This window comes from Caretta caretta, chromosome 9 (genome assembly GCF_965140235.1).
Source record: "Caretta caretta isolate rCarCar2 chromosome 9, rCarCar1.hap1, whole genome shotgun sequence".
NCBI classification, from domain to species: Eukaryota; Metazoa; Chordata; order Testudines; family Cheloniidae; genus Caretta; species Caretta caretta.
Window position 1 is genome coordinate 5450933 of NC_134214.1, and position 27277 is coordinate 5478209.

Below are 27277 nucleotides of genomic sequence, written 5' to 3' on the forward strand. Positions count from 1 at the left end.
TTTGCCTGACGTACCTTTTTCTGTTCTATTGCTCGGCTTCTCCAGGGCTGGATCCTGGGAAAGATTATGCGATAATTAAAGGGCAGTTCTACTCTGAAAAATGACCACGTAAAAAGGCCACTTAGAGGTCCTTAGCTACCATCCCTCAATGGCTCCTAGAGGAAATCTGCTCAGCTGGCCAATAAAAATATTTTTTCTAGCTCTCAGCCCAGTGCACACATTCCGCCCTACATAGACAGGTACATTATCTATTATTACTAGGCTTGGCAGAATTTGATTATTTATATAATTTTGGCAGGAAATAGCCACGGTTATTTTTAAGCATTTTTTTTTATTTTATTTTTATCTCTGTAAATTTTCACAGCTGCAAAACATAATGGCTTAGGCTTTTTCCCCCCCAAACATTTATTGATTTAAATTTTCATAGTTGTGGGAAATTATGAGGCAGGTGCGGGGTGGGGGGTCAGACAATAATTACTTCATGATAGACAATGCTGCAATTCAAAAAATTAACGCTTTTTAACCTTTAAAGCGCAAACTGTCAACATTGCCTGTCAAAATATACCAAGTAAATATCCTGAAATCAAATGCTAACAAGGCCCCAAGCAACATTTGTCTTACTTTGCCGATCGGTAAATTTCAATTACTGATGGAAATATTTTTGTATTGGTTTATGTGTGTGTGGTGGAAATTGACATTCACTGACATTTACAGAAAAAAATGTAATCTTTCCAAGCCCAATTATTACTCAGGTTATTACAGTTCAGTTATATTAGGGACAAGTATGAGTGTCGAATTTCCACTAGGTTTTGAGATAAAGCAGAACAAAAATGAGCACAGCCAAAAAAATGACCAAACAACAAATGTAGCAACAGCAGCGCCGCCCGTCACAGCTGCTCCCCGTGTTGCGGCTGCTCCCCATCTCTGCTTCGCTCCATTCCTCATGGGCAGGAGAGCTGCGTGGAAAAAGAGAAACAGCCCTAAAGAAGGTGTTGGCTGGTGCTTGGGCTTCATATTTCACGTAACAGATGCCCAGCTGGCAGGCTTCACAGTGGGAGCTTTCATGTGGCCCCATTATCTGAGCTTCCACGATGTTCTTGGACAGGCTGTTGGGACTGATGGCCTCTCTGTAGCATTTCCCGCGAATCTTCAGCATCAGGTTCTCCAGGACTCTCTCGATGTTCTCCTGGCTGAATTCAGGCAGTTCCAGTTTCGGCACGAGACACTTCTTGCACTCCTGTCTGAAGATTTTCATCTTCACCTGGCCCCGTCTCTGCTTCCGGTCCAGGTGCATGTGGAAGAGAATGTTCACCTGAGCTGAGTGCCACATATGCCAGCACTGTGAACACTGAAACCTAACAGGAGAAAGCAGGAGACAAAACTTAACCCAGATTCAAAGCCCTGAACCAGCTGCAGCTGCTAATCTGAGAACTCAGCCTCTGTCCCGCAGGAGGGATTCTGGAGCACTGTACACAGGAGGGGTCTATCGAGCGGTGTAGGAGCGCTATCTACTAGCACTGAGGATTGTACAGCACCGTTTATTAGTAGGTTCAATACAGCTGTCGTCGTTATGCCTTGCAGACGGTTTCCAGCATGAGTCCACTCTAAACAGGATGCTTCTGCTCCTCTGTACGATGGATATTGAGACCTGGTTTTGGCTACAGATGTTTGACGTTCAAATAGCTATGGGCTCTGGTGACCTCCAGGCCATCTCTCATGCTTCCCCGATTCCTAGAATTCCTTCCTGATCTGGAGCAGCAGCTATCGGATGCTGACGCAACACACAGCTTTTTGTAACGGCGACCCATGTGTGGTGACTAGGGCCAGGAAATAAAGAGCAGTCCGTTACCAGCCCCGCTGCATGTCATGCCCTCACTGCATCTTAGACCACAGCTCCCCTTGGCCACCTTCACACCCCTCCTCCAAACCTACTGCTTCAAGAAGGCTTTGGAGCTGTAGCCCCTCAGAGGTTTAAAAATAATAATGGTCGTGGTCATAAAAATCCCCTTTAGCCCCGTCTATTGAGAGTTTAAGCTTTCTAGGGGCAGAGATTCGTTGCTATATGGCTGAGAGTGCCTAGCCCAAGGGAGTGCAAGCTGACAGAGGCCTTTGGGTCCTATCACCATACAAATAACTGTACATCGCATGCGTTAGTGTCCTAAGTGACCACACGCTCATACTGTCCTCTCCCTCCTCTCTCCCTTTCCCGGCTCCTCCTTCTCCTCCTTAATTGAGATTGTAAGCTCTTTGGGGCAGGAATCTCACTTTCATTGTATTGTACAGCCCCATAGTGCTACCTAAGTAACATATAACTATCATCCAAGTGTTCAGTAGAACGAGGTATAGATTTAGCTGCTCCTGCATCCATATTTGCTCCCAGAATTCCTTCTGCAAGCCACTCCTTGGCGGCTGCCTGCCCACAGCAACCAGCCCCTGGCTCCAGCTGATCTTTCCATTGTTATATGGATCCAGGCTGACCCTTAGAATCTTCCTCTCCTTCTCAAGCCAGGATGGGCCCCACTGCCTGGAAATGCAGGCAAGGAACACAGAGGTGACGCTAGAGAAGTAAAGCGCCAGCAGCAAAGCCGACCCAGTCTGGGCTTGGTGGCTCCATAGGCGCCTACGAGGAGAGCAAGCTCAGCATAATTCAGCAGCAATAAAGCTTCAGGCCTGAAGCCCTGGGGATGGGGAAATAAACACAGCGGATGAAAATCAGCAGAATGAGTGGGCGGCGGCACTGGGTCAGATTTTGAGATGACACTGACGATGTCTAGAAGAGTCGAGGTGGGTGTAATTCACTGCTTCCTCCAGCCCCGTCCATGTGCATGACCCAGCCCTCCGCTGCCATCCCTGCATTGCCTGGCCTCACTCACCCACCCCCATTCTACCCCTCGGCCTTCTCATCTCCCTCCTTCCAGGCCAACCTCTTGGTCTCTCCCCACCCCCTCTTCCTCTGCCCCTTCTTAGCCCTCCCCTCTGTCACCTTCTCCCTCCCTGCTGGTACTTTCCAGCCGCTTCTCCCTCCCCGCCCATGGCTTTCTGTGGTCTGTGACGGGTCTAGCATGCTCCAGAGCACTAGATTATGATGATAAAAATCCAGCACCCAGATACTGCAATGATGGTCACACTGAAAATATTCAGGTAACTAGACATTGTTAGAACTGGTCAAATTATTCCTTAAGATTATTTGCAATGATTGAGCCCTATTTTCTGGTTAAAAGAAAAGGAGGACTTTTGGCACCTTAGAGACTAACCAATTTATTTGAGCATGAGCTTTCATGAGCTACACGAAGTGAGCTGTAGCTCACGAAAGCTTATGCTCAAATAAATTGGTTAGTCTCTAAGGTGCCACAAGTCCTCCTGTTCTTTTTGCGAATACAGACTAACACGGCTGCTACTCTGAAACCTGTCATTTTCTGGTTAGTGAATCATTCATAAACTGATCCTGCATTTGTTCATGGGCTTGCTATTTGTAAGGATTCACCAAATGCTTTGGGCTAATAGCCTTCAGCTTCTTCCGTTGTTGCCAAGCTGGCTCTTTAACTGGTCACCTGAGCCACATGGTATTGCTTCTCCTCCCTGATTGGATGACAAGCTTTCTAAAGCGGAGGATAACAAACGATGGAGTTCAGGTGTGAATTTTCAGGCAATGAATCAATTCACTGCTGCTACATTTCGTGCAACTCCTGGGTTTCGCAAACATTTTGATAAATGCCCACTAGTTGTGCAGACATGGACAAATATAGAATAATATGATCTCCCTTATCACAGGAAACGGAACTTGGAGCCTGTATTCACAAGAATATTAGCGAATAGAGCTTGCCGGAAAGTTCAAAAATGTCACCAAAAATAGTGCAAAAAATCCACAAAATTTGTCAGTAAACATCTCTTTGTTAGAGCCGATAAGTGATTCCTCCTGTCCTCCCTCCCCATGAAAAATTTTGAGGGAATGTCGAAAAACCAAAACATTTTCCGTTTGGGGCTTTGGGGGAAAACCCCCAAAGTTTTTTGAAAAACCAGCTGTTTTTCATGAAAATTTCCATTTGATCCAAAAAGCCGTTTCCCTTTGAATAATCATTTAGGGGGAAGATTTGTCACCAGCCCAAGTCTTTGTGAATTAATTCTTCCTTTACTATTCAACCAGCTCTTAACAGCCTATGGTAGTGCTATAGAAGGAAGATGCAGCTGCTCACAAAGCCCTTTGCTAACCGTGTTCTCCTGCTACCTACCCCTCACCTGGCAAACGCATATTGTTGCAGGAATTGCTTCCATCCAGGATCCCGGTCGTTGGACTGAAGGTTATAATCCGCCTTCAGAGTCCATGTGTCTCCTGGTTTCATCTGCCCAATCTTCTGAGAAAATATTTGCTGCCATATCTCCATGGTCCCAACTCATCTGCCTTTAGAGCTGGTTTTGTTTCTGGACTGTGACCGTGATCTGTTGAAGGGATCTGGACTGAAATTTAAGTCTCCTGGCTTGTGACTTCCACGGCTGTGGTGGGGGAAGAGACCTTTGCGGGTTGTTTTTCCTTTCCCCATGGCACAGAACCAAGTTTTGTGTTGCAAAGGTGGACCTTTGCTTCCAGACAAAGTCCCTGTGCTGAGTCACACCCAGAATGACTTTGCTCACACTGCTGGCACTCCGTGGCACAATTTGGCCAGGGCACAATTTGGCCACAACACAATATGGAGCAGCTCTCCCAAAGGAGCCTGCTGTTTTTGCACCTGTAGGACGGTAAATTAGTGGTGGTGCACACTGGTGGCTCTCTCTGTCAGTGTCTCTGTGCATCTCCCATGCCAACCCAGCACTCCGGCAAGTCTGGGTGTGCTTAGGAAGTGTCCTAGGGAGTGTTATCATTTGTGGAGTTCAAATGATAATGATTAAGCTAGTATCAGGATGTTTCTAATATCAGGATGTTTCTAGCCGCCCCCCCCCCCACATACATACAAAGGAGCTGGCTGCCTCCCAAATATATAGCAAGGACAGTTCTCTGCTCCAAAGCGGTATAAATAGACAACACACAGGGGAGGATTCAGGAAACGCAATTCACCTCATTCCTTGCTATTTTCATTTTGCTTTAACCCAGTTCCTATGTATTTGTTCACCCCAAACTAGGGTTTATAGTGTGTGTCCATAGGCAAATACTAGCCATTTGGTCCATCTCTCACCACTTCCCCCTATGACCTCCGCTCCCTATATCCACAGTCTTCCTCCCACAGCTTCTTAGGATCTTGTCCCATGCCCGCCAAAAATGCATTGCAAAGTTTCTTATAAGAATGTTGTTTGCATCTCGTGTTCATTTCCCCAGCCCCTCTTCTCCCCATGCCACAGTTTTGATCTTGCCCATCTCCTAGCCAGCCAAGGCAGCTTAAAGCAAAGCAGTAAACAAAGCAATGCCTCATTTAGTTACAGAGGAGAGAATTGCCTTACCCCAGCTCAGTTATGGCCATCGTGAGCCAAATTGTTTCTTAGGTTGTAAACTCTTCATAGAATCCTAGAATCCTAGAATATCAGGGTTGGAAGGGATCTCAGGAGGTCATCTAGTCCCACCCCCTGCTCAAAGCAGGACCAACCCCAACTAAATCATCCCAGCCAGGGCTTTGTCAAGCCTGACCTTAAAAACCTCTAAGGAAGGAGATTCCACCACCTCCCTAGGTAACGGATTCCAGTGTTTCACCACCCTCCTAGTGAAAAAGTTTTTCCTAATATCCAACCTAAACCTCCCCCACTGCAACTTGTGACCAGCAGCGGATTTACCATGTAACAAACCGTGCAGTGGCATGGGTCCCCGAATGACAGGGGGGCCCCCAAAATGCAGGACAAATCTCATCTGACAACCTGCCCCTGAGTCCCGGCTGGCGGTGCAGCAGGGCTCTGTGGCTGGTGGCCCCACGCTGCTCCCAGAAGCGGCCGGCTGCTGGAATGTCTCTGCGTACCCAAAGTGGCGGGGGAGGCAGCTCCATGCGCTGTCCCTGCCTCAGACAGCTTACGGAGACCCACTGTCCCCCTCCCCACAAGGGGCGCACAGAGATGGGCCAGCAGCAGGACTAAGGCAGCTCCCTGCCCACGTTGCCTCCCTCCCTCCACACCGCTCCCGGAAGCAGCCGGCATGTTCCTTCAGCCTCAGGGGGGGTGTGTATGTGTGTGTGTGTCTCCATGTGTTGCCCCCTCCCCGACTCCGCAGCTCCCATTGGCCGGGAACTCCGCAGCTCCCATTGGCCGGGAACTCCCTCCCCATGAAAAATTTTGAGGGAATGTCGAAAAACCAAAACATTTTCCGTTTGGGGCTTTGGGGGAAAATCCCAAAGTTTTTTGAAAAATCAGCTGTTTTTCATGAAAATTTCCATTTGATCCAAAGAGCCGTTTCCCTTCGAATAATCATTTAGGGGGAAGATTTGCCACCAGCCCGAGTCTTTGTGAATTAATTCTTCCTTTATTATTCAACCAGCTCTTAACAGCCTATGGTAGTGCTATGGAAGGAAGATGCAGCTGCTCACAAAGCTAACCCTGTTCTGGGAACTGGCTGGGAACTGCAGCCAATGGGAGCTGCGGGGTGATGCCTGTGGGCAGCAGCGTGCAGAGACCCGTGTGTCCCCCCCGCCCCACCTAGCCACTGCCAGAGGGGTGTGCCGGTCGCTTTGGGAGCTGTGCCCCCCAAGATAAATGCCAACCCCCTGCCCCAGCCCAAAGCTTGCACCCAGCACCCAAACTCCCTCCCAGAGCCTGACCCGCGCACTCCCTCCTGCACCCCAACCCCCTGCCCCAATCAAGGTACCTCACTTTATTGTCATTTACTTCCTATTACTTATAATATAGGAGGAGGATGAAGAAAAAAAGAATGAAAAATGGGTGGGGAGGGGAGATAAGAGAGAATGTTCTTTTTCTTGGCTGGGTCACCGGGGTGCGGGGGGCAAAAATGAAGCTGCGCACAGGGGCCCACTAACACTACATCTGCCACTGCTTGTGACTTCACATCTCAGCAGTGTTTTCCCCAGGGATTGAAATTAGCAGGGGTGTTCAAATTTACAGGGGGGGAGGTCAGGGCCAATGAGGGGTGAGACCGTGAGGGTGAAGGGGGGCTGTATGGCACCATAGTAAAACTGAAAAATGTTTCATGACTATTTTATTAGATTTAACTCATGTTTTAAAATCATCACACAAATTAAAGTTGGCGACTCAAGACTTCTATGAAGCACTAAGTCTACATCCTTCTTGGTTTCTTGTTATAATTTTGCACCCTCTGTTAATGAACTTCTTGACTGCAATGTGTTCATTTTTGGTGGCTTCTCATGTGTCCGGTACTTCCATTCCTTCCATTGTGTTAAGGAAAAGTTAGCACATGTGACTCCATTTTGGTTTGGGGCCCACCATTGTTTAAATGCCAGCACATCATACACCAGGAGGAGTGATCCTTAGATACTGAATCCCTGTGAAAATCCTCCTCCTTGTCTCCAACCTGCCTTGACTCCCAGTATCTGGTTTTTGTCAGTCTCTAACTCCCTGTCTCTTGGCCTTGATGTGAGGCCTCCCATCCTGATAATAAAGGTTACTGATGCATGGCTTTAGGACCATGCTGTGTAATTAACATACTGGTATAGCACGAGGAATGCACCAAGCAGGGATAGGTGGTAGATAAGACAAGGGTTTGTTTATTGGCTAAGGTTTCCGATGCACGAGGGCAACATGCTTTGCTAAAAAGTATATAACCTTTGTATAATCTGTGTTCAGGGGGGCACTACGCTCGAGCGTAATAAACTTAGTGTCTTTTGGGAACTCTGCAGTTGTGGACTTTGTTTATGTGCCTCAGCCTAGATTCGAACTGTGCGTGTCCTATCAGGTATAATTCGCAGCATTAGTGTGCGTGTCCTACCAGGTATAATTCACAGCAGTTGTGTGCGTGTCCTCTCAGGTGTAATTCGTAACAATTTTTGTTGAAGAATTGCCACTTTTAGGTCTGTAATCGAGTGACCAGAGTGATTGACATGTTCTCCTACTGATTTTTGAATGTTATAATTCTTGACATCTGATTTGTGTCCATTTATTCTTTTACGTAGAGACTGTCTGGTTTGGCCAATGTACATAGCAGAGGGGCATTGCTGGCACATGATGGCATCTATCACATTGGTAGATGTGCAGGTGAACGAGCCTCTGATAATGTGGCTGATGTGATTAGGCTCTATGATGGTGTCCCCTGAATAGATGTGTGGACACAGTTGGCAATGGGCTTTGTTGCAAGGATAGAGAAGCTGGATATGAGTCAGCAGTGTGCCCTTGTTGCCAAGAAGGCCAATGGCATTTTGGGATGTATAAGTAGGGGCATAGCGAGCAGATCGAGGGACGTGATCGTTCCCCTCTATTCAACATTGGTGAGGCCTCATCTGGAGTACTGTGTCCAGTTTTGGGCCCCACACTACAAGAAGGATGTGGATAAATTGGAAAAAGTCCAGCGAAGGGCAGCAAAAATGATTAGGGGTCTGGAACACATGACTTATGAGGAGAGGCTGAGGGAACTGGGATTGTTTAGTCTGCAGAAGAGAAGAATGAGGGGGGATTTGATAGCTGCTTTCAACTACCTGAGAGGTGGTTCCAGAGAGGATGGTTCTAGACTATTCTCAGTGGTAGAAGAGAACAGGACAAGGAGTAATGGTCTCAAGTTGCAGTGGGGGAGGTTTAGGTTGGATATTAGGAAAAACTTTTTCACTAGGAGAGTGGTGAAACACTGGAATACATTACCTAGGGAGGTGGTAGAATCTCCTTCCTTAGAAGTTTTTAAGGTCAGGCTTGACAAAGCCCTGGCTGGGATGATTTAATTGGGGATTGGTCCTGCTTTGAGCAGGGGGTTGGACTAGATGACCTCCTGAGGTCCCTTCCAACCCTGATATTCTATGATTCTATGATTCTATGATAGGTTCCTGGGTTAGTGGTTCTGTTCTGTGGTGTGTGGTTGCTGGTGAGTATTTGCTTCAGGTTGGGGGGCTGTTTGTAGGCAAGGACTGGCCTGTCTCCCAAGATCTGTGAGAGTGGTGGGTCGTCCTTCAGGATAGGTTGTAGATCCTTGATAACGCGTTGGAGAGGTTTTAGTTGGGGGCTGAAGGTGACGGCTAGTGGCATTCTGTTATTTTATTTGTTGGGCCTGTCCTGTAGTAGGTGACTTCTGGGTACTCTTCTGGCTCTGTCAATCTGGTTCTTCACTTCAGCAGGTGGGTATTATAGTTGTAAGAACGCTTGATAGAGATCTTGTAGGTGTTTGTCTGAGGGGTTGGAGCAAATGCGGTTGTATCGTAGAGCTTGGCTGTAGACAATGGATCGTGTGGTGTGGTCTGGATGAAAGCTGGAGGCATGTAGGTAGGAATAGCGGTCAGTAGGTTTCCGGTATAGGGTGATGTTTATGTGACCATCGCTTATTAGCACTGTAGTGTCCAGGAAGTGGATTTCTTGTGTGGACTGGTCCAGGCTGAGGTTGATGGTGGGATGGAAATTGTTGAAATCATCGTGGAATTCCTCAAGGGCTTCTTTTCCATGGGTCCAGATGATGAAGATGTCATCAATATAGCGCAAGTAGAGTAGGGGCATTAGGGGACAAGAGCTAAGGAAGCGTTGTTCTAAGTCAGCCATAAAAATGTTGACATACTGTGGGGCCATGTGGGTACCCATAGCAGTGCCACTGATTTGAAGGTATACATTGTCCCCAGTTTGAAATAGTTATGGGTGAGGACAAAGTCACAAAGTTCAGCCACCAGGTTTGCCGTGACATTATCAGGGATACTGTTCCTGACGGCTTGTAGTCCATCTTTTGTGTGGAATGTTGGTGTAGAGGGCTTCTACATCCATAGTGGCCAGGATGGTGTTTTCAGGAAGATCACCGATGGATTGTAGTTTCCTCAGGAAGTCAGTGGTGTCTCGAAGATGGCTGGGAGTGCTGGTAGCGTAGGGCCTGAGGAGGGAGTCTACATAGCCAGACAATCCTGCTGTCAGGGTGCCAATGCCTGAGATGATGGGGCGCCCAGGATTTCCAGGTTTATGGATCTTGGGTAGCAGATAGAATATTCCAGGTCGGGGTTCCAGGGGTGTGTCTGTGCAGATTTGATCTTGTGCTTTTTCAGGGAGTTTCTTGAGCAGATGATGTAGTTTCTTTTGGTAACTCTCAGTGGGATCAGAGGGTAATGGCCTGTAGAATCTGGTGTTGGAGAGCTGCCGAGCAGCCTCTTGTTCACATTCCGACCTATTCATGATGACAACAGCACCTCCTTTGTCAGCCTTTTTGATTATGATGTCAGAGTTGTTTCTGAGGCTGTGGATGGCATTGTGTTCTGCATGGCTGAGGTTATGGGGCAAGTGATGCTGCTTTTCCACAATTTCAGCCCATGCACGTCGGCGGAAGCACTCTATGTAGAAGTCCAGTCTGTTGTTTCAACCTTCAGGAGGAGTCCACCCAGAATCCTTCTTTTTGTAGTATTGGTAGGAAGGTCTCTGTGGGTTAGTGTGCTGTTCAGAGGTGTGTTGGAAATATTCCTTGAGTTGGACATGTCGAAAATAGGATTCTAGATCACCACAGAACTGTATCATGTTCAGCTGTAGTGGTCACTGAACAGAACAAAAGGCTCTTTATGGAGACTAATCAGCTCTGTCTTTAAACAGTGGAGAGGGGCAGGTCAAATGGTACTTGTGACTCAGGCCAACCATCAAGCAAAACACCTGTCCCCTGCCTCTCTCTTGATACCCTCAGTCAGCACAGGTCGAGTACAGTTCTGCTGCCCTTTACTCAGACAATAAGAACAATAACATTTCATTCCCCCACCCCCCCACATTCAGGTAATTTGTAAACCAACCCCAGCCAAAATCTATCACTTGGGCAAGGCAGCTCTGTTTGCTGGATACCTAGGTAGATTAGGTGTGAATGTAAATACAGTCTGGTCGTGAAGCCTTTCCCCCCAGCCCCCAGCTAATCACTAGCTGTCAGGGAGAGCTCATTTAGATTTTGCTTACACATCATCATTTGAAATTATTAGTTTGGCCAACATCACCTAAATGAATGCACTGACATTGTCATAAAAAACAACAGCTGTATAAGGAAGCTAGTCTATGTTCATACTTTTCAAATCTATTATACTTTTTCAGATACACGTATTTTTTTCATACACTTTATATGCTTTTAAAGTGTGTTTATGTTTCAATTTCAATTCAAATTTCCAAACAATCACTAAATTGGCAACACTGCATGTAACTAGTTCACAAAACTGGGGAGGTTGGGGAAATTCAGGGGGGTGCAGGGAAATCCCTGCATCTCAGTCAGACTCAGAACCATAAAGATCTAGGGACACAGGACTGGAAGAGATCCTCCTGTGTCATCGAGTCCAGCACCCGGCTACCACAGGCAGCCCTGTTATATAATCCCATTCATAAATGTACCAAGCTCCATCTTCAAACTAGCCAGGTGGTCCCCACCCCGCACTGGGGGCTGGTCCCAATCCTCACTCTTCAGCTGGTTAGAAACTTTGTTCTCATTTCCAGTCTAAATTTACTCAGAGCTGGGAAGGGGGACGTGGGGCAAATGCTCCGGGGCGTGGAAGCTGGGAAGGGAACATTGGGGAACAGACTCTATTGGCTGAGATAAGCTTTTAGAGATAAGCCCGACTGGTGTGAAGGGCTTCGAAATATGCTTGCTTGGAAACTAACCCAAATAAACATTGCATTGTCTCCGCTTCAGACTTCTGGTCTTTTGCTGCTTGCTCTCTGTGTGACAAGAACCAGGGAAGTGGGAGGGTTGAGGAAAGCCCTCTAACACACAGGCCTTCTCTTTCAGCAGCTTCTCCTTCCATATCAGCTATTTTTTGCTTTTGTTCAAGTTCTAGCTGCTGGTTTCCCACAATCCCACTGCAGGCATTTTCCCTGGGCCTGCTTCCTTATCACCGGCAATTAACAGATTTTTCAGTTCCTGCTCTGCAGTCTTTTGCTTAAAATACAACCCTCTCTGTAAGCACAATTCTTCCAGGCTTTTTCTGTCATGGGCCACTCACTGTAACTGATTTTTAACCCTTAAACTCTCCAATATCAAAATTAAATTTTGACAAGTGTGTGGTTCTGATCCAAAAACCCAATTAACCTGTGATAATGTGTATCCAAACACAACAACGCCACTGTGACCGGGGTCCTAGTGGGGGCCAGCTATGGTCACTCAATTAGGATGAACTGCAAAGAATGGGGCAGCCGAACCCCCAAAAGCTGGTGGATATTCCAATACTTAGATTCACCAAGCCAGCATAAAACAGCTTCTTTATTACCTTACTGGTTATTCAGACGTCCAAATAACACAGTTCCCTTAAAGTGATCCAGCCTCAGGCCTCCATCATATCCACGTCAAATATGATGAAAATTTTTGTAAATCTTATTTCATCATATAAAAGAAAAGGTTCTCCCAATCCCACATGATTGGACACGTTACCTCCCAGGTGAACAAATGTTTCAGATCTTACCCAAATACACGCTACAGCCAGTTCTTATTAACTAAATTAAAATTTATTAAAAAAACAAAAGAGAGTACGGTTAAAAGATCAATGTACATACAGACATGAGTTCAATTCATTGAGGTTCAGATTCACAGCAGAGATGGTGAGCTTTGTAGTTGCAAAGTGTTCCTTTAGAATTCAGTTCATAGGTTATAGTCCAATGTCCAAATCTCATATTCAAGGCCTACCAGCATAACTGGGACCTCAGTCTTCCGACTCAAACTTCCCCTGAGGAAGTCTAAGCAGATCTGAGATGACAGAATCAGGACCCAAGGATCTTTTATACAATTTCATGTCCTCTTTGACAAGTTGGGATTTGCTCAGGGAACAAAAGGTAATTAGGATGACTTTGAAGGAGGTCCATCGCCAGGGTACTTAGCTATACGAATTAACATAAGGCCATTTGCTTTTTCCTCCAGTACATTTCAAAGAGAGATGATGCTTTTTCCTCCACCATTCCCAGTACAGGTTTCAGTGTATTAGCTGTGTTAGTCTGTATTCGCAAAAAGAAAAGGAGTACTTGTGGCACCCTAGAGACTAACAAATTTATTTGAGCATAAGCTTTCGTGAGCTACAGCTCACTTCATCAGATGCATTCAGTGGAAAATATAGTGGGGAGATTTATATACATAGAGAAACCTTTTGTTGTGATAATCAAGGTGGGCCATTTCCCAGTACATTTCAAAGAGAGATGAATACCAAGATATCCCACGTTTACAATTCATTTAAATGCTAGGATCTTCTTTTGACCCCTGAATTATCAGAATTGTCGACCCTACTCATACATATGTAGATACACAAAAACACAAACATTATCTGCCCATGTGTCTTTTAAGGGTTATTTATTTTGCAGGATGTGTAACCCTTTCTAGCCATGCATCACAACAACAAATAATATTTAACAATCCTCAGTGGAAAAACTGTAACCAGTAATTATTGACTCAAACTGGTGGAAGGAATTTGTCCAGTAAACTATCTGACCAATCCTGCCTAATGCTCAGCTTTGGGATAGCTATAGCCACCTCCAATGAATGATACAGGGGCACCTACATCCCCTCCCCTCTCTGACTCTCTCTTGAGAGCTCCATGTTGGGAAATGCTGTTCTTGGGGGGAAAGAAAAGGAGGTTGGAGATTTTGTTTTGAGGGCTGGAGGCCTGGGAGAAGACAAAATTGCTGCATCTGGCAGCGTGGGAGCTGTTGTGGGACATAGAAGTAGGGCTTCTTTGGAGGATCTCCCAGGTGAAGGTGAGGGAAGCGGTACAAGACTGCTTCCTTCAGGGCATTTCCCAACTGCTATGGGGCAAAAGCTAACCACAGTAGGGATCAGTAACCAGCTCCACTTGTGCCTACCCCAGTCTCCCTGGCCCAGCGATCAGCCTAGCAATCTCCATAGCAGGGGCAGGGAGCTGCAGTGTTTTCTCTGCTCAGGGAGAGGCTGTTAACCCCTCGTGTGTCAATTACCTGCTGCTGCCAGCTCCCCATGCTCTGACTCATTTGCTACCAGAGCCTTTTCATGTGGTTACATCTAGTTCCTGAGCTGTTTTTGGAGGGAGCTGCACTGAAACAGACTTTCCATGTTTATAGCAGGGGCAGAGCCGTTTGTGGGCTGCTTTCTTTCTCCCTTTGTTTCCACTAAAGGCCAGACAAAACACACACACTCCTCCCTCCCCACCCCCGCTGCTCAGCCTGTTCCTTGAATTCACAATGACATAGGGTGACATTCCCATCTTCCACCCCACCCTGAGGCCCCCGCCGCAGTCTGGAGAGACTCCATGGATCACTCTGGAGTTATCGGGACATCCGTGTCACTGAGATGAGAACTTGGCCCAGACAGTGGAGTGTAAAATACCAGATGGGCGGGTGACAGGTCATTTTCACGAGCCCCCAGAGGACTCTTCCATTGGAGCTCAGACCCCACTACCAAATGGTAAACAGGGTGCAAAGATGGGCTGTGTCTTTCTTAGTGAGCGCTTACCCACTGGATCCACGGCTGATAAGCAAAGCACCGTGACCTTTGCAGCCGAGCTGTGAGCTCTAGACAGACGCTTCTTCCTCCTACAGTGGAAACTGATGTTCTCTTGAAGTTAAAACTCCTTGTGTCTGGGTGAGAACTTTAGTCACCTCTCACTCTCAAGCTGCCTGAGCTTAGCCAGGCAATACCCAGGCCATAGTGTTAATGCTGAGAACATATCAGAGAAGCAGATACTGAATGGGCTTGCCTTTGCAGGTGGATGGGTTTATCTAGCTCAAAGGCATTTGGATGTGGGGTCTGGGGGTCCCAGGTTACAATAATAAGAATATTAATAGTAATTTGCATGAGGAGAAGGGAGAGTGCTGGCCGTTTATCCATGGTCTATGTGGAAGCCCCACACAGAGCCACTCTCCTAGGGAACAGAGCCTGCCTTCAGCTGTGCCCAGAGCAGAACCCACAACTCAGCAAGGGTCAAGCCCGGGACATGAATTTCCACCCCTGATCCCAGCAGCAGAATCATGGGCCAATGGTCTCCTAGTGAACCATGAAGCGATCCCATCATGGGGAATGAAAGCCCCGGCCCCATAAGGATGAGAAGAGAAAACTGGCAACATTAAAGCACCAGTCACCTGTTCTTTGAATTTCTCTCACTGATCAGTCACATACAGGATTTTAGACTGCCATAGATTAGCATTAGTATTTATTTATATAACGTGTATATGGTGCTTTATAGTGTGCTGGACACTGCTGAACAAAGACATAGTCCCTGCCCCAGAGTGCTTGCAGGCTAACTTTATACACGACATTATTTATTAATTATTATTCATTATTAATTATTATTGTTGTTGTTAATTAATATTATTATTATTGTTATTATTATGTTAGCAGTGCACCTGGGAACCCCGATTACGGCTCGGGGCCCCATTGTGTCGGATGCAGATGTGAGTTGGTGTCATTAACGGGAGGAGAGGATGGATAAGGACATGGGGTCCAGCACTCAGAGCATGTGGTCACTTGGTTATGGTACCTGCCCATCTTCCTTCAGCGTTACTGGTTGAGATTTTCAGAGAAGGCTAGGGGATTTAGACACATACCTTCCATTTATTTTAATGGCAGATGTGCCCAAATCCTCTAGGATGGACTAAAAATCTCAGTCCAGTTTGAATGGTAGTAAAACATCTGTGAAGTTAGCCTGTCATGAGTGCATTGTAACTTTTCTTCCTTGTGCCCATACAAACCAGCCCCTTCAGCAGGAGCAATTGTGGTACAAGCAGAATAGCTTTTCCTCCTACCATCTGCTACAGCCATGGAGGAAGGAGCCCTGGTAATCAAGTCTATTATTTTCCCCCTCGGGTAGCTAGCTGGTCCCGAATGCCCTCTCATCTCCAAACCGATTATGAGAAATGTGCCTGTAGCAGATGTAAAGTAAACCAGCATCTCTTTCTAGCCCCTGCATGTGAAATGCGCCCCGCCTTAGAAAAACTGGTGTCATGGAAATCAGCCCTCACTGTATCACAGTAACAATACTCAGATCACAACTCCTCAAGTTCTGAGACTCCGGAGTCATCGCTGGGCTCTGCTCCCTTTATTAAAGTCTCTGATTTGCTATTACTAAAGGGGACTTTCCCATTACCTCCCCTGAGGCTGAAAGTGTGCTGACGTTCTAGTCCAATGCATACACACACCTACCAGCCCTGCCCGGGCACCCTGCCTCTTCCCGGCAGTCACTGTGGAAACAAAAGCGTGCTCTGCAGTACCAGCGCCTTGGTTGGTAGGATGCCACGCCAACACCTCCCTGATGGCTGCTCATCAGAATAAAGAGATTTTTAAGGCAGCAAACACCAGGCACAGCCCAGTGTGTAGCTCCCCTGCCTCATTCACACCCCCTGGAGCTGTTTGTGCTTAAACCAAGCGTCCACGTTAATCTAACCTCAGCTCTATTAATGAGGCAGGCTTCCTAGCTGACTGGGTGGAGCTGGGCCTCTCTTCTTCAGCTCACCCCACCATCTCTTCCTTCTCTCTTATCTGTCCTCCCCTTGGCTGCGGGGCAGAGCAGCCCACGGCCTCCAACAATCTTCCCCTCTCCGGGTCACCTTCGGCTCCCTCTCTCTCAGTGACCCGCCTCCTGCCCTGCAGCACCCAGTCATTCTCTGTTCCCTGTCCCAGACAAACAGATCACACCGCCCATCCTCTCGGGGGCTGCGGTATGAACTGCAGGCTCCCTGCATACACCCTCTGCCCCGGCTACCCCTCACGTCCAGTTTTCAAGGATCCCCCCTCTATGTCTCCATTTGAAGCGATGTCTACACTTATGGTGGGGATGTAGAGAGCAGGCCGTATTCATGTAGCTACATGCTACAGTGAAAGGCTCCGGTAGCGGGGAAAGGCTCCGGCAGAGGGGAGGCAACCACCGGACAATACGCTGCTAAAAATAGCAGCGTAGACATGAGAAGCACGGCTTGGGCATGTAGAGAGCTGGGTAGGGTACATACCCTGGCGTTCAGGCAGGTAGGGCACTCTATCCACTTATGCAGTGCCTCCCCGTCTACACTGCTATTTCCACCCACGCTGGCTGGGCGGGCAGTGTCTGTACTCTGCATGCTGCCCTAATCGTAGCTGTACTTGAGAGGAAGGCTGGTCGAGTGGTGATGGCACTGGGCTGGGGTGCAGGAGGCCTGGGCTCAATTTCCTGCTCTGCCACTGATGCCTGTGTGACCTTGGGCAAGTCCCTTAGTCTCTCTGTGCCTTGGTTCCCGCCCCCTGCCTCCCAGGGGCATCGGGAGGGTGAGTATGTTAGTGAAGAGCCCAGAGGGGGCCCATTAAGTAGCTAGATCTGCATGGTCCTTCAGTCCTCCTTGGTAAGGTACTGGGATGTAGACGCCAGAACAGGAACGCCGGCCTCATGTAACATAGGGCAGTGAACAGCTACCAGCTTACCCCCAAGCTAGGCTAAATTCATATTTGTGACCATGGAGGAAGGTTCTGCCAACCCTGTAAGCCATCCACTTCCCCCAAACTGTGTGGGATTTGAACTCTAAAGGAGGTAGGGGATGGGAATTAGGCCCAGACACTCACTGAACTGCAGAGATGAAATGTCAGCCCAGGGATCCTTGAGGTTTTAGAAGGGAAACAGAAGTGGGGGGAAAAGGGGGAACTGACGTGGTAGATACGCTGGAGGGGAGGGATAGGATACAGAAAGACCTAGACAAATTGGAGGATTGGGCCAAAAGAAATCTGATGAGGTTCAATAAGGATAAGTGCAGGGTCCTGCACTTAGGACGGAAGAACCCAATGCACAGCTACAGACTAGGGACCGAATGGCTAGGCAGCAGTTCTGCGGAAAAGGACCTAGGGGTGACAGTGGACGAGAAGCTGAATATGAGTCAGCAGTGTGCCCTTGTTGCCAAGAAGGCCAATGGCATTTTGGGATGTATAAGTAGGGGCATAGCGAGCAGATCGAGGGACGTGATCGTTCCCCTCTATTCGACATTGGTGAGGCCTCATCTGGAGTACTGTGTCCAGTTTTGGGCCCCACACTTCAAGAAGGATGTGGATAAATTGGAGAGAGTCCAGCGAAGGGCAACAAAAATGATTAGGGGACTGGAACACATGAGTTATGAGGAGAGGCTGAGGGAGCTGGGATTGTTTAGCCTGCAGAAGAGAAGAATGAGGGGGGATTTGATAGCTGCTTTCAACTACCTGAAAGGGGGTTCCAAAGAGGATGGCTCTAGACTGTTCTCAATGGTAGCAGATGACAGAACGAGGAGTAATGGTCTCAAGTTGCAGTGGGGGAGGTTTAGATTGGATATTAGGAAAAACTTTTTCATTAAGAGGGTGGTGAAACACTGGAATGCGTTACCTAGGGAGGTGGTAGAATCTCCTTCCTTAGAGGTTTTTAAGGTCAGGCTTGACAAAGCCCTGGCTGGGATGATTTAACTGGGAATTGGTCCTGCTTTGAGCAGGGGGTTGGACTAGATGACCTTCTGGGGTCCCTTCCAACCCTGATATTCTATGATTCTATGACGTAAAGGGGGGACAGAAAGCTGTGTATTGCTGGTATGGAAACCCTAAAAGCGATACCCACAAAGACAAACATCGGCGCCTCCTCTAGGAAAGTAGGGATCTGGCTGTTCCCTCAATGGCAGCACCCCAATGAGATGCTCCCTCCCTGGGGGACACCCCACTGAGACGTGCTTCCTTTCCAACCCCTGGAAGCTGGTGTATTTCCAGGACAGGATACTGCTGAGCCAGTTCAATCCAGCCACGTGCAGGGCTGATTCCTCAGTACTTAGGAAGGAAGGAAGGAAGCCACAGAACAATGAGATGCCAGAGCAAACTCAAAGCAAAACTAGAGAAAGCAAAACTAGTCAACAGGGAGGAAATGCAGACTGAATATAGCCCTGAAGCTTGCTCAGTGAAAGGCAGCCAAAGATCTCAAGTGGGGGAAAGATGGAGAAGACTTTCTGACAGAGGGAAATTTGAGAGAGAGAAACTGGTTAGGACAGGGGTCGGCAACCTTTCAGAAGTGGTGTGCCGAGTCTTCATTTATTCACTTTAATTTAAGGTTTCGCGTGCCTGTAATACATTTTAACATTTTTTAGAAGGTCTCTCTGTATAAGTCTATATATTATATAACTAAACTATTGTTGTATGTAAAGTAAACAAGGTTTTCAAAATGTTTAAGAAGCTTCATTTAAAATTAAATTAAAATGTTGATCTTACGCCGCCGGCCCACTCAGCCCGCTGCCAGCCCAGGGTTCCGTTCACCTAAACTGGCAGCAGGCTGAGTGGGGCCTGCGACCAGGACCCGGGCTGGCAAGGGGCCAGCAGCCAGAACCCCAGACCGGCCGTGGGCTGAGCGGGGCCGGCAGCTGGGACCGCAGACCGGCAGTGGGCTGAGCGGAGCCGGCGGCTGGGACCCCAGACCGGCAGTGAGCTGAGCAGCTCTCGGGTTCCATCCGCCGGCTCCTGCCAGCCAGGGTCCCAGCTGCCGGCCCCACTCAGCCTGCTGCTGGTCTGGGATCCCGGCCCTGCCCACATAGAGTGGATACCTACCTTCTCCCTGGTTCTAGCCCATTCTCTTCCTCTCTCTGCACTGAGCTGAGGGTGGGAGAGCACTGAGCACAGGGCTGAGGGTGAAGGAGCAGGCTGGGGGTTGCGGTGTAGGGTCTGGCCAGGAGGTAGAATGAGGGAGGGGGCTCAGGGTTGGGGCAGGAGGTTTGGGTGTGGAGGGCTTACCTGGGCAGCTCCCATTTGGTGCGAGGGGTGCAGGCAGGAATGGGGGGGGGGTGCAGAAGCTCCTGTTTGGTGCTCAGGGTGGGGGTGAGAATGTGGGGGGTGCAAGAGTCAGGGCAAGGGGTGTGGGGGGTGCTGGAGTCAAGGCTGGGGTTGTGGGGGAGTGCAGGGGTCAGGGCAGAGGGCTGGGGGTGTATGAGGGGGGTCCAGGAGTCAGGGCAGAGGGCCGGGGTGTGGGGGGGGGTGCAGAAGTCAGGGCATGAGAGCTGGGGGTGTGCGGGGGGGTCAGGGCAGAGGGCTGGGGATGTGGTGTGGGCTAGGGTCGTGGGGGTGCTCCCAGCCCCCTGCCCAGAGCGGCTCACGGCAGGGGGCTGGAGGGGATATGCCCTGATTCCCCCCTCCCCCCTTCCCCACGGCCCCATTCCCACCTCTTCTCCGCCTCCCCCCCAGAGCAGCGAGGAGCGCGCTGTGGCTCCGCTTCTCTCTCCCCCTCCCTCGCCAGGGCCGTCAGCTGATGGGCGGCAGGGAGGGAGAGGAGGAGGGGCAGGAACAGTATGGGGGGGGAAGGGGGGAGCCTTGCCTGCCCTGCAGCAGCAGCCGGCAGGACCAAGCTTCTTCACCCTGCCCCCACAGGGGTGGGGGGGTGAAGAGGCGGAGAAGAGCAGGCCAGGGCGGGCAGGATTTTTAATGGCTCGCTGCTGCCTGCCGGGGTCCCGGCCTGGGTTCGGCAGCGGGCTGAGCGGGGCCGGCAGCTGGGACCCGGCAGGCAGAAGCGTGCCATTAAAAATCGGCTCGTGTGCCGTGTTTGGCACGCGTGCCATAGGTTGCTGACCCCTGGGTTAGGAGGTGCCAGCTGACAGCATGCAGGTGAACGTATCCATAGATCCACTGATTATTACTGCATAGGACCTTCCAGTTTACTGCTTGTCCAGATGCAGGGATGGGAGCCTTATTTCTCAACTTTAGGTCATCATCATAAGCCCCAGAGTGGCCATCAGCCATTATCCCAGTGAGAGCTTCCAGTCCATGGCTCATGCTTAGCCACCTAGGGACAGGCCCAGCTCTGGATCCCAATGGTCCCAGGATGCCTGCTTTGTCCTTCCGTAGCAGAACCTTCCATCCACGGATCTCAAAGCCCTTTAGAAACATTAATGAAGGCTCACAGTACCCACTTGAGCAGGGACGTCTGTTCACCAGCACACGGCAGCATATTCCCAATCAGGATGAAAGCAAATTTGGAAAACACGGAAACTTCTAAACAAACCAAAATCCCCTAGTGTCAGACCTCTAATCAGGAGTAACTCCACTGAAGTCAGAGACGGGTCACCCATCCAAACAAGAGCCAGAGGAGGGGAGCAGGCAATTTGGTCACCCCTGGAGGAGACCCTCTATGCTGGAGATGGGTGTGATGGCTCCTCCTGAGACCTACCAATGTAGGCAAAACTGAAGGTAGGGGAAATGGGGGGAGGAGACTGGGGTCATGTTGAGAAGGTTGGCGGCGAGGGGCGGGAGTCTCTTAACAAAGTCTCAGCTCATGTTTGGCCAAGGAGTAGAGGGAGGTTCAAGGCAGGGCTTTGGAGCTGTGCTCCGGCTCCGCTCCAGCTCCAGGCAAAAACCTGCCGTTCCACTGCTCCAGAGCTGCTCCATGCTTCAGCTCCAGGCTCTGCTCCAAAGCCCTGGTTCAAGGGGACTTCATTGCAGTGAACCAGTGAGCTCAGCCCTAGCTGGGGGAAAGTGTTTATCCCAGCTGGTGGGAGAATGACGCAGCAAGACTGAGTGTGCCTGGACCTGGCCCAGTTGTCAGAGCAGCGCCAGGTATTGGTGGTCGGAAGTGGTTGCTCTAACTGACAGCCCAAGGTACACAGGAAAAGGAGAGCTGCTCTGGAGACCACACTTACCACACTGATGCAAACCATTCACTTGTAGCAGGCCTGTTTGGCAATCAGCAAGAGGAAGACCCAAGCCTGTCATGGCCATATGTGGAGTACTGGGAGTAGCCACAGATAGCTCCAGTGGCCCGCTGTCCAGCACAGGGACACCAGCAGCTTTCTCTCCACTCAGTTTGTCTGTGAGAGTTTCAGAGAAGCGTGTGTGTGTGTGAGATCTACTGTGTTATTAGACTATGCCATGGTCTCTCTTGGGAAGTGGTGGAATCCCAACTGCTCCTCTGCCAAGCACTGGAGAACATACTGTCAGGAGCAGTGCTTAATTTGTAATGAAAGAGGTGCCAGGGCTCAAGCAATTGTTTCACTTTCATAACTGACACAACGAGCCCAGAGGTGCCGGGGCTCTGAACTGCCAGGCCCAGAGGTGCCGGGGCTCAGCTCTGGCATGCCCTGGCACAAATTAAGCACTGGTCAGGCGCAATTTTGCTTAAACTACTGGCATAGGCTGGAGCGAATTCAGTGGGCCTGATTCCTCACTGATGTACCCAGTGCTTAATTTGTGCCAGGGCATTCCAGAGCTGAGCCCCAGCACCTCTGGGCCTGGCAGCTCATAGCCCCGGCACCTCTGGGCCTGGCAGTTCAGAGCCCCGGCACCTCTGGGCCTGGCAGTTCAGAGCCCCGGCACCTCTGGACCTGGCAGTTCATAGCCCCGGCACCTCTGGTCCTGGCAGTTCAGCGCCCCGGCACCTCTGGGCCCAGGAGTTCATAGCCCCAGCACCTCTGGGCTCGCCGTGTCAGTTATGCAAGTAAAAAAATTGCTTGAGCCCTGACACCTCTTACATTACAAATTAAGCGCTGGATGTCCCTTGTCTGTAGACACTAGACTGTGCCAGGTATAAATGTTGACCCAAGGCACCAGTGGCAGCAGTTCTCAAACTGTGGCTCAGGACCTCAAAGTGGGTCACAACCCCATTTTAATGGGGTTGCCAGGGCTACTATTAGACTTGCTGGGGCCTGGCGCTGAAGCCCAACCCCCACCGCCCAGGGCCAAAGCTGAATCCTAGAATACCAGGGTTGGAAGGGACCTCAGGAGGTCATCTAGTCCAACCCCCTGCTCAAAGCAGGGCCAATCCCCAATTTTTGCCTCCAATCCCTAAATGGCCCCCTCAAGGATTGAACTCACAACTCTGGGTTTAGCAGGCCAATGCTCAAAGCACCGAGCTATCCCTCCCCACCAAGAGCGTCAACTCTGGGTGGCGGGCTCAGGTTAGAGGCCCCTTGCCTGGGGCCAAAGCCCTTAGGCTTCAGCTTTGGCCCCCCCTACCCGGGGCAGAGAGGCTCAAGCGTTGGCCTGGGCCCCCCTACCCAGGGCGGCAGGGCTTGGGTTGCCTCAGGCGCGCCGTGATTTTTGTTATCAGAAGCGGGTTGCGGAGCAATGAACTCTGAGAACTCTTATGCTAGCACAATGGACAGTCAAATCCACTGCGTTATCGCTCCCTGTCATTTAATGTCGGTGGGCCCGAGTCTCCTCTCACGGACAGCAGCGTGAACCGGGCGTAACTCCTCCGGAGGCAGTGCGGCGACACTGCAGTGAAGCCGTAGTGAGGCCAGCCTCAGGCCCGGCTCTAACGCCGCTGCAATCCAAACGGTGACACCTCACAGAGCTGGAGGGCGGTGCAGTGGTGACTCAGGTTAGTCATTCTAGATGCAAAACTCTTTCTCCACAGCCGAAACCTAATCCCACCAAAACCACAGAGCCCACCCTGTCTTATCTCTGTTCCTAGAAAGACCAACCAGCCAGTTTAGCAAAGTGAACGTTCCTGAAAGGCCAGAGGTCTCCCTGCTACCAAACTGCAGCCTGCTGGCATCTTCGACCTTTGCATGGCCTGTAGGCAACTTCTGTCCGCTGGGAAAGCCAAGCTGATAAACGGGGGTGGGGAGGTGACCTTGCAGCATTAGCCTTTCCCCTCTGGAGGATCCACGACCAAGCTTGCCTTAGGATCATAAGTGAAAATGAGTTTGCTGGGGCTCAGCTTAGTGCAGGGTGGACACAGCAACTCTTACCCGGCCATTCAATACTGTTGCCAGCCTGTCCTCTAAAGACCTGCAGAACTGGAGCAGCAGGGGGCGCTGAAGGTCAGGAGTGAGGGCGTCAGCAGAGCTGTGTGCAGGGGACCACAGGACTGCGATAGCACTGGGGGCTGCCCGCCCATCGTGCCAGGGCAGAGCTGGAGAGGGCCAGGATTAGACCAGCAGGGGGTGCTGAGGAGCATCAGCAGAGTTCTGTGTGAGGGAGGCCGAGCTCCTTGTCTTTCGGGTGCCCCACCTGTGCAGCAGTTGCAGGCTCTCCAGAGAGATGTTTGGTGTGGAACCTCCTGCTGAACGGCCAGCAGCTCTGCAGGCGAACGGCCCCTGGCCCTGGGGAGCCCGCGTGGAAAATGACAATGTGCCTGAACCTCCCGTACTGATTTTCTCGGTTTCGTGTGAAGTGGAACTGGAGCTGCCTGCACGAACATCCTCTCCATGATCTCCTGCTGGAGGGGGAGCCAACGAGGGGGCCTGCTCCTGTTCTGAGAATGAGCAAAGCCCCGTCCCCACAACCCCCTTCCACCCCCTCGGCCCTTCCTTCCCTTCCTCTTTCTCGTTTCCTTCACAGCCTCAATGCCCAACGGCAGTCGCAGCCCATGGCCTGGGAAGGAAGATTATGAGCTCAACGCACGCCCGTGCTCAGCCTGAGCGGAGAGCAAGACTGGGTGAAAGAAGAGGGTCAGATTGTGGCCTGCATCGGGTGCAGAGCCGCACCGGCCCAGGGGAGCTCTAGGAAAGATTACCCCGCTGGTGTCCCTCCTGACATGCCATGAGCTCGCCCACCGACGCACCTTGAGGAGGACCCCACCTGCTCTCCACGGCACATCCTATAGGCTCTGCTGGCTGGTGCGAATGGGAATGGCCCATGGTCTTGCCTCTTCCCTGCCCTTTCCTTAACGTTTTCCTATTTCTATGACTGTGGGGCTTCTGGGTGCCAGTTGGGATGGGAGGCCATGTTATGCCGGGTGCTGGACAGACCTGGCTCCTTCCCCCACTAAGAAGGACCATTCCCTGAGCTCAGGGCTGCAATTGTACCTGGCTCTGGTATTGGGGGCACAAGAGGGGAAGGTTCTTTGTGCCCTCCCCACGCACGGTCTGTCCCCTCCTCTCTGCTTCCCCTCTCTGTTCATTGCTTTGCAGCCTCACGGGGGGCTCCCTCCTCTCCACACCACACCCCGCTGGGCCAGGCACGCTGGGAGCTGTCTCAGAGGCACTGCTGGGACATGCATCGTTTGCTGACACCTGGCTCCCAATGCCGCTGCCTGCCATGCCCCCACCCCAGCTGCATCCGCCCTTCCTCAGCAAGAAGGTGGTGCCCAGCTGATGGGCAAAATCCTGGCCAGCCTCCTACAGGTGTGATGGGGCAGAAATGGGGGGAAAGACCCTTCCCCATCCCTACCCAGTGCAACGGCACAGGAGCAGGGACAACGAAGGACCCACGGGTTTAACCCCCATGCTCCCTGTGACGTCACTGGGAGTTATACCATTGGCTTTGGGGGAGCAGAATCATGGGGTGGGGTGGGGTATCCGGCTATGCACCTCCCAATGCTCCATTTATCCATAGCCAGAAGGTGGGAGGCCAGAGCCAGACCTCCAGCAAAGATGCTGTTACCGGCAGCAGGTTCCGGAAAGGAGCGAACGCTGCTCTGAACGACAGCAAGGAGCAGTGCAGGACTTTACCTCCCTGGCTGTCCTATGACATCCTGCCCTGTGCAAGCAGGTTGGCTAAGGAATCCTCTGTTCAGCTACTGCTGAAAGCCACACTAGCCCAGTGTCTGTGTCCTGTCCCACGCTAGTGGCTTGTCTGTAAAGAGGATAAGAGCCTACTACTGCTGTTACTAATGGAGTTTCTCCTTTAGCTGAAGTGGTTGAGACTTGTGCTTTTAGTGCCAGGGGAGCCATGATACTAGCACTTCATTCCGTGTGTCCAGAATATGTCTCAAACTTCCTTAAACTACCCTTGGCAAACACCCTTGTTTTCCAGGAGGCCATTTATTCCTGGCCCCTGCCCCCCCACACTACAGCCCCAAACTGTGTTTCCTTGGCTGGTGGAAAGCACAGGGAGAAGTAAACCAGCACCTGGCAGGGTCCATCCACAAACACGTGTGTGCGCTCAGCAGACCGCAGCACATGACTGCAATCGCGCGGCCAGCAACGCCCTGAAGTTCCGATTCCTCTCTCTGCTCTGGAGGCAGAGTGGAAAAAGTGAACCGGTCCCGGGGCTGCATCTAGAAAGTGTCAGGTCTTACGGGAAAGCGAAAAACAAAACTGCTGACTGAGTTAGCACTCCACCCCCGTGGCCTCCACGTCTTCTGTGCTTTCTGATGCACTCAGCAAATATCGCCTGGGCTCACTATTAAAAGCAAATGGCTGATGCTTATCAGAACTCTTTCAGTTTGGTGACTTGTCCCCAGCCCACTTGCTGTACAGTCTTCGGGTCTGAGGCGACAGAGCTTAGCTCATGCAAGAAGCCCTTCACGACTTGGCTCCAGGGAGGTTGTTCACACACACGCAGGGGTCCTCAGTCCGGTTTGAGACCAGACCGCACAATGTTGCAAGCACTTTGGAAGACAGGCTTAGGAGTCAAAATGATCTTGACAAATTAGAGAATTGGTCTGAATTCAACCAGATGGAATTCAGTGGAGACAAGTGCAAAGGACTGCACTTAGGAAGGAAAAAGCAAATGCACAGCTAAAAATGTGGAATAACTGGCTAGGTGATAGTGCAGAAGAGGATCTGGGGTTCTGGTGGATCATAGATTGGATATGAGTCAACAGTGTGATGCATTAATGAAAAAGGCTAATGTCATTCTGAGGTGTATTAACAGGAGTGTTGTATTTAAGACACAGGAAGTAATTGTCCTGCTCTACTCAGCACTGGGGAGGTCCCAGCTGAGGTACTGTTTCCATTTCTGGGTGCCCCACTTTCAGAAAGATGTGGATAAATTGGAGAGTCCAGAGAAGACCAAGAAAAACTATAAAAGATTTAGAAAAGCTGACCTATGAGGAAAGGTTAAGAAAACAGGGCATATTTAGTCTTGAGAAAAGAAGACTCATGGGGGACCTGGTAACAGTCTTCAAATATACTAAGGGCTGTTTTAAAGAGGACTGTGATCAATGGTTCTCCATGTCCACTGAAGGTCGGATAAGACATAATGGGCTTAATCTACATCAAGAGAGATGTAGGTTAGATATTAGGAAAAGCCTTCTAACCCTCAGGGTAGTTAAGCTCCGGAACAAGCTTCCAAGGGAAGTTGTGGAATCCCCATCGTTGGAGGCGTTTATGAACAGGTCGGACAAACACCTGTCAGGGACGGTCTAGGGTTACTTGGTCCTGCCTCGGCACAGGGAGCTGGATTTGATGACTTCTCGAGAGCCCTTCCAGCCAACATTTCTATGATTCGATGAATGTCCAAGTGGGCTCTGTGGCCCTAATCCTACCAGCTGACCAGTTCTGATAGACCTCACATCCACAGATACCCCGCACTGGTTGGATCCCAAAACCTGCCCTCCAGGGCCACTCATGTGAGCGAAGGATTTGTAGGATGTAACCCTCTCTGGGAATTTGAGATTTCATGAGGTAATTCAGT

At 50.2% G+C, this 27277-nt stretch overlaps 1 protein-coding gene across 1 annotated transcript; it reads right to left on the bottom strand.

Annotated features, from left to right (window-relative positions):
* Positions 1-665: 665 nt before the first annotated feature.
* Positions 666-4447, bottom strand: LOC125643209 (receptor-transporting protein 3-like). Its single transcript, XM_048865501.1, has 2 exons — positions 4237-4447; positions 666-1355 (listed from the first exon to the last, which is right to left on the bottom strand). Exons 1-2 carry the CDS (start codon positions 4380-4382, stop codon positions 803-805), a joined length of 699 nt encoding a protein of 232 aa, XP_048721458.1. The 5' UTR covers positions 4383-4447; the 3' UTR covers positions 666-802.
* Between the last annotated feature and the right edge of the window lie 22830 nt (positions 4448-27277).